Here is an 8,096-nt window from a genome sequence, read left to right on the forward strand (position 1 = left end):
CTGCGGCGAACCAAAATGCGGTTATAATTTTCAAACAAACAGAACCTAGGTTCGTTCGAAAACACTATCTGCTGCCATTATTGTCCCCAGTGACGTCGTTCCATTCACCATTGCAGTCTAGCATGTTTATGTACATTAGTCAAAAGGTAGGCGGAGAACTGGACGGCGCGCCGGTACCCCAGACCGTAATACATGGTGACGGACTGTCACTCCTGAAAGTGTACGATGTGTTACACTGTTCCACTGTTGCGCCAGAGCCGAGATCTGTCCTGCAATGCCATTCGTATGAACTGTCGATCTTCTCGTCTGCGTGGTGCAATCAGACCCATCTCGTCGTGTTCTACGGCTTTCTGTGAACCATTCTGCACACATCTGTTGCACTGCCGACACACTTCGTCCCACACGAGCAGCAATTTCCGGGTTGGATACATCACTTTCTCTCATGCTAATAATGCGTCCTCTTTCAAACTCACTCATTTGACGGTACGGTTCTCACATACGTTGCGAGGTATTCTGCACGTCTGCTCAAGTCACAGTGATCAATTACCAGCGGTTTATAACGACAACGAGAGTCGCAGCACATTTTACCAGTCTGTGGTGGTGGGCCGAGATATCGATGTGGACCTTAAATCTGAGGGCCGACATGGTTCAAATGCTAATCATTTCTTCGGAACATACTAGTGCACATGTCCTGTTAATATGAACTTCCTACCTCTAGTCTTTCAAGGTGTTCTGGTTTTTATGTTCATTAGTGTAGCTTCTTGTGGCATGTCATAGACCCAATAAAATCATTCAAAGGCAGAGTAATAGATGTATTCTTATGCCTTATTCACGTAACAACTTCATGTAACAGCTTCACTTAACTCTTCCAGCAACAGGAATTGTTCGGAATAATATTCTTCACTGTATGTCCAGGAAGACCGTCTAGAAAGTAAGTTTTACATTTTAAGCACTATTCATCATACGTTAAGGAAATGAACCATCATCTTCTGAACTCAGCAACATATGCACATGGGTTTAATGAAAATATATTGTTTTTGAAGTAGAAACTGAAACCCTTTAAAGGTGTGCAGTAGCCGGGCTGAGTGGCTCAGACGGTTAAGGCGCTGGCCTTCTGACCCCAACTTGGCAGGTTCGATCCTGGCTCAGTCCGGTGGTATTTGAAGGTGCTCAAATACCTCAGCGTCGTGTCGGTAGATTTAATGGCACGTAAAGGAACTCCTGCGGGACTAAATTCCGGCACCTCGACGTCTCCGAAAACCGTAAAAGAGTAGTTAGTGGGACGTAAAACAAATAACATTATATTATTATTAAAGGTGTGCAGCTCGAAAGACCGCACTATGATGAAACATTTGAGTAAATAAACTGCTTTACCATACTTCAAATGATGAGCTCCATTTATAATAGATAGTAAAAGACTATAATATGTGTCAACACCTCGTCCTTTGAGGCACACGTTTGTTCCAATTATCTGGAAGGGTATTTTAAAAAAATTGGTGTGACAATTTCTAATTTGGTGCAGCCCTTGTAAGGCAGATACTCCGGCAAGAGTGGGCGGCATCTGCCGCATATAGGAAACTTCGTGTTATTGTGGTGAACAGTTTCGTTTGTGAGCTGCAGGTATTTTGTGGACAGTACAAACATCTCATCCCCGAGTCTTGGGAATTAACCATTTAAGATTTAAATCCTGACCCAGTGGGGTATCGAACCCGGGGCCAGAACGCTGGTCATTCATGCAAAGAACTGGACATGTTGAAAGATTAATTTTGTTCAGTAAAGTCCCACTCATTGTTCAAAATCGACCATGGGCTACAGCTTTGGCCCCTAATACAATGCGAGTGTATCAGTGTATTGCGCATGACGAGATAATATTGTTTGGCGACGACTCCAACTATTAATGCTAATCGTCTGAACGATCGTGTTCTCTTGTTATTAGGCCGAGTTCTCAGTTCGTGCCAATATGTGCCAAGTTTGATTGCCTCTTCTCCATCTTGCCCTACACCTCCTCACCGTTCTTTCCATCAGGTATATGTATTCGCGCAGACACTCGCCAGCGGAAGAAAACCCTCAGATTTGTTTCCCCATACCTTGATACTCTACTTAGATTTTCATAAAGTATCCGGGACATACGAGACATAGACCCAACTACGCAAATTTCAATTCTGTATACTGCTTAAGTTATCAAAAAGCTGAGTATATTTCATCTTCTTTTTTTTGCAAGTTGCTTTACGTCGCACCGACACAGATAGGCCTTGTAGCGATGATGGGACAGGAAAGGGCTAGGAATGAGAAGGAAGCAGCCGTGGCCTTAATTAAGGTACAGCCACAGCATTTGCCTGGTGTGAAAATGGGAAACCACGGAAAACCATCTTCAGGGCTGCCAACAGTAGGGTTCGAACTCACTATCTCCCAAATATTGGATACTGGACGCACTTAAGCGATTGCAGCTATCGAGCTCGGTATATTTCATCTTAAGGTCCCAAGTGTATTAGGAGTAATCTTACAAGGACCTTACCTAAAGCTGTTCTAAAATTATACTGTACCTTCATATAAAATTAATTTTAAACTGACAGACTCACTGATGAAAAACTGGATGTCAAGAATTCAAACACCTTTTCCTTCCAGACATTCGCAATAGAAAGAATTATTGTACTGTAGTAGCGAGGGACCTATGTTTACCAGATGCGGATTATACAAAGACTGCTTATGCTTCCATTACTTGTATGCGGTGCAAAATTGACGTCATAATGGTTCGTTATGTTGTGATTATAGATGTGGAGTTGGTAATGATCTGGCAATAACCGACGATATTGAATTCCACAATTTCTTTGCTCAGGTTCACAATTGCCGTCTTACAACTAAATATTATGTTGAGCGATTCAGTGTCAAGTACACTACATGCGATATCGTGTGTGTGTCTCTTTCTATGTTTGTTGTTAGGTAAAATAGGAATTCCAAACGAAATCAAAATTTCTTCATTGCCATAATATCTAATGGCTTGTAAGGATGGTCCAAATGATCAGTTGCATTTCCTTTTGCCACATATAAGCCTACCTCGAAGTCATTGTGCTCACAATTCCCGCAACTGGCAGTCATTTACCAGTATCTACGCAGGAAAAAAAATAACACTTTTGAAATTTTAGCATATAAACCAATATGTATATGCGGATAGTAATTGATAAATGTTAAAATAAAACATTTGATATTCACGTATAACAGTTTTATAGGTTTTAACATTTTCTTACACACGACTTTTTATTTTGTGTCAAACTTGCGGAAAACAAGGATAATGTGAAATATTACATTTAACTTAATAATAGTGATTAAGCATCACAGTGCCAAGTGCTACTTTATTGTGATTTTTTTTGCTGTTTGGATCATCAGTCGATAGACTCCCCCGCCTCTTCATGCCATCCCATCCTGTTCATTTCTGCATAAATTTTACGTCCTCGATCTACTCTAATTTGTTTGTTATGGTTCCCTCACTCGACAATTCTTACCTCCTACAATTTCCTCCAAATCAAAGTAACCAAGTCCTCGATGTCACAAAATTAGAACAATCAATCAATCAATCAATCAATCAATCAATCAATCAATCAATCAATCAATCAATCAATCAATCAATCAATCAATCAATCAATCAATCAATCAATCAATCAATCAATCAATCAATCAATCAATCAATCAATCAATTTTCTAATAATTTTTCACCAAGTCATTCTACTATCACCAGCTTAATTCAGTGTCACTTCAGTTGCAGTCCCATCCATCATCCACCTATCTCACCTTCAGCGTACTTCACTTTCTTTTAGCTTACTCATCCCATGGTGCTAGACGCCTGACGGACAAAGGCTAACAAAGTGACCGCTGCTAATCCCGAACGGCTGTAGATTACGAGGTGATACGCACAGCATTTAGCGCAAATAATATTTCCCACCGTTCATTCTTAGAATTTTTGACCGGGGACGCTATCTCACCGTTAGATAGCTCCTCAAATGTTCTAACGTAAATTGAGTAGAACTCGAAACAGGCTTCAAATCCATGTAAAAATCCCTATCAAGACTGGGAATTGTACGCGGAGCCTCACTACACAGAGACCACGAGGTCAGTTTTTACTAATCATTATTAAAGCAGTATTCCTTAGAGAAAAGTTCATTACCAAGCTCTGTGGAGAACGAAAATCAGGAAGAAAGGAGGGAGAAACGTGTTAAAATCCCGAAATATTCAAACCAATTTCGTATGCAGATGGAAATGTGAGCAAAATAAATATGCGGGGTCTCAGTTGTTCTGAGACTTACTCGCGATATATAAATAAGAGTTGAAATTTGGTTGACTGTGTGGTGTGCATAACCAAGTACGGTTAACCAAAGGAAAATTATCTGAACACAGGTATTTAAATCATTTTATTTTATATTCTATAACGATATTTTTGGTAAGATTAGAGTAATTTTGTAGAAAACCAATGATATTACGCTCGTTTAGAGGTAAATGAATAATTATGCATCAAGCCATCTACTCAGAACAGCTAAATATAACGCCAGAAGTCATGAAGGCACGCAATCTAAAGTGTTTTCCTAAAATACAAATACTCTGCACATTGTTATTAACGGACTCACATGAAGAAAGATTAGATTAATGTAAATAACAAGTGGAATGATTTTTCATTCACCCAATGAACGTTCCCATTTCAGGATATTTGTAATGTCTAAGATACGTGACAGGCAAAACAAAACTTCTAGAATTCAAATGAACTCAATGCTTATTTCATGAGAGTATTCTTAATATAAAAGAGTTACATAAGTTCCAAAGGGGAGCTAAACTTTAGGAATATTCGAAATGAAACAACTCCGAAGTTGCGATTTTGAGAATATGTATGTCTGTGATTTGAATTATTGTATGAACTCAAGACAGTTTTTCTGTCTCTTCACCGAGTAGGGAAATGGCTATTGGATAATGTACCCGAGTGGTGGGCGGTTGCAATACCGATAACGAACTATATACTAGACGAAACCGTTTTATTATTTGTAATATTTATAATGTTAAATCGTCCAACATGTGACGGAAAATAAGTCAGAAGGCTCTTTACTAATGCCATGTATGCCTTTTACGTAAGCTTTCTCAGCAGTTCATTGGCATATGAGATATATTACCTCAATAGAACCGCTTTCCTAGAGTAAATATCATACAATCTGGCAAGTCACTGCAAGAGCTGGTAGTACCACCCTAAATACTTGCACCTCAGAGTCTCCCAATTACACGTCTACAACATGATACAGAAATCTCGCTCCACCCACGTAAATTCTACGACACAAATATACACAGTTCCTCACGACACATGAACTACTACTACATTCATTATTCTGATGTTTTCATGTAGCAAATCCACCAGCAATATAGATAAATCACAGTGTCTGGAAATTCATTTTATAGGCAACATGATGTATTTGAGGAGATTGAGCGATTACGATATTGTTTACGATTTAGCGGTCCTTCACTGGCTTAGAGTATGTTACGGACACATTATGGCATTCTATATACATAATCAAACACGAGATCATGTTCGATACTTCTTTAGTAAAATTGATGTCTCATGCAATAATTGTAGTATTATTATACAGAGAATCACCTTAATATTCGGACACCCGATGGCATGTGACAATGTGAACATTATATTTGTATTTTCTTGAGCATACAGAAAGGAAAGTTTGACAATACAAAACACCAATGTTTCCAATATGATTACATAATAATACAAGTGTATCAGAACAAAAATGACTTGTAGATAAAAAATCAGTCGTCACCTTATCACATAACAAAACCACTTTAATATTCGGACACAAAGATCATAATGACCGAAACTGTAGCGTAACATGGAACTCAAACCAATCTAGTACTTGGTGGCATTGCCACGTTGTTTTATGACGGCTTTCAGTCGTTGTGGCATAGAACAAACTAACTTTTCCGTGTCCTTAGGACTAATATTAGCCCATTCTCGTATCAGTCTTCGTTGCAGTTCCTTCTTTGACGTTATTTTGAACTTCCTCACTTTCTTGTCAAGTTCACTCCATAAATTCTCAATGGGATTAAGATACGGGCTCTGGGGTGGAGTTTCAAGCACCTTTGGGCAGTTGAACAATAGCCACATTCGGACATTCCACGCTTTATGCTTAGGATCACTATCTTGATAGAAACGAAATGTGTCCCTGATCCCAAGCTTTGTAGCACTTTGGTGTAAATTCTGCTTCAGGATGGCTAGATACGGTTTATGGTCCGTTGTATGTTCAATAAACGACATTTCACCCACTCCAGCAGACGAAAAGCACGCCCATACCATTGCATTCCCGCCTCCATGTTTGACAGTTGGTTGCAAATGTTTCGGTTTTAATTCGTCATTTGGTTTGCGCCAAACCATTTTCCTCCCATCCGATCCATAAATATTAAATTTGCTCTCATCACAAAATAACACGTGTTTTCACCATTCTGTGTCCTTGTGTACATATTGCAAGGCAAACTTCAATCTTTTCCTTCGGTTCACTTCACTGATAAATGGCTTTTTCCTCGACACCCTCCCGTTAAATCCGACCTTTCGAAGAGTCCTGCGCACATTTTCATGGTGCACTGATTTACCAGCTTCCTCTTCTAATTCCCGTGCAAGTTGTGGCACACTCAGTTTAGGATCGTTTCCTACTTTTCTTAAGAGAAGTCTTTCTTCACGATCAGTTAGCTTTTTCGGTTGACCCGTTTGCGGTATAGCCTCAATTCTGTCCTCTTCTTTAAATCGCCGTACAATGTCATTGACAGTACTCTTACTCATACACAACATTCGCACAATATCTCTGAAACTGCGTCCCTTTGCATTGTGGAAAATAACCAGTTGGCGCTGTTCAAACGTTGTGTTTCTGCCTTTGCGCCCCATTGTACGTACAGACTAATCCCTGTCGTTCTGTACAGCGCAGCTCACTGCAGTGAAGTTCAGGGATACGTATCCTACTCCTTACGTTTCTCCCTTGCCGCAATTGGATCAGGTAGTCACGTGCAAATGGAGTAAAGATGACGTGGCCGAATATTAAAATGATGTGTAGTATCTCATTATTTCCTTTTCTATCACTATCAGAACACTTCACCAATTCGCCTGACATATACACATTTGTTTGCGAACAAATTATGTCAGGAAACATTCCATTATTTGTGTTGTCCGAATATTAAAGTGACCCACTGTACATGATATATATGGAACTTCCAATTTGAAACGTCAGTTCCCCAGCATTAATATTCAACTTTTTAAAATGTGAAGATTTTAGGTACAATAAGGGAAACAATCAGTCATTAAAATCCGGAAGGGGACGAACGTCAAAATGAGAATTTTGGAGGAAGCAGCACGTACGCCTCTTCTCTTTTCATACATAACGTACGTGCATGTACCTCCAGCGGTCATAACAAATACAGTGATTGGCATGATCTGAGGGTAACAAGGTTTTGAATGATGTAAACGACACCCTGAAGTTCAATGAAAATGTAGTATTTGTTCTTTATGTCACAATGTATTTCAAAAAGCGTGAAAACGTGCTGTAGAATGTTAAGGTAAAATGTCCCATTAGACTAGAGGGGATGAGCAAGGGCTGTAAGCGCATGTGCTATGCCGTCATCATTCACATACCATGCTTCTACAGTAGTTAAGAATGATTCACTTAAAGTACAGTAGATGAACAAACTACTAAGAATTGAGGAAATGTGTATTATTTACCTTGCTTCTGTTGCGCGGCGCGAAGTCTTCTTTTGACGTTTTCCGTCTTTTATCCTTTAATATCATTCGCGCAGCCGCGAACGCCATTCCTGCTGTGCTGGTAATTTTATTGCTTGATATCTAATACACTTGACGGGTGGGAACCTTGGCTCTGCTTGTTTGGCGGTTGGGGAAGGAGATGACGGTGGCTGTTGTCCGGCTATGTCAGTGGTTAATTAGTCTTGTTCTTCACCCTGTGTGACCTTGAATCTTGCGTCTGCCTTCCGAGAGACAGAACAGTACGAAATTTAGAAATCACAGCTCATATCACTTTCGACTCAAGACAGACAACACTTCTTAATATGCGCACATT

The 8,096-nt window shown here is 39.7% G+C and overlaps 1 protein-coding gene across 2 annotated transcripts in view; it reads right to left on the reverse strand.

Annotated features, from left to right (window-relative positions):
- The window catches only part of LOC136863097 (calmodulin), a 674,807-nt gene extending 666,976 nt beyond the window's left edge, over positions 1-7,831 (reverse strand). For both annotated transcript variants that reach the window (XM_068225857.1, XM_067139432.2), the window contains exon 1: positions 7,745-7,831. In XM_068225857.1, the coding sequence (XP_068081958.1) occupies positions 7,745-7,831 (87 nt within the window). The remainder of the gene's footprint in view (positions 1-7,744) is intronic.
- Positions 7,832-8,096: the final 265 nt, after the last annotated feature.

This window comes from Anabrus simplex, chromosome 2 (assembly GCF_040414725.1).
Source record: "Anabrus simplex isolate iqAnaSimp1 chromosome 2, ASM4041472v1, whole genome shotgun sequence".
Taxonomy (NCBI): domain Eukaryota; kingdom Metazoa; phylum Arthropoda; class Insecta; order Orthoptera; family Tettigoniidae; genus Anabrus; species Anabrus simplex.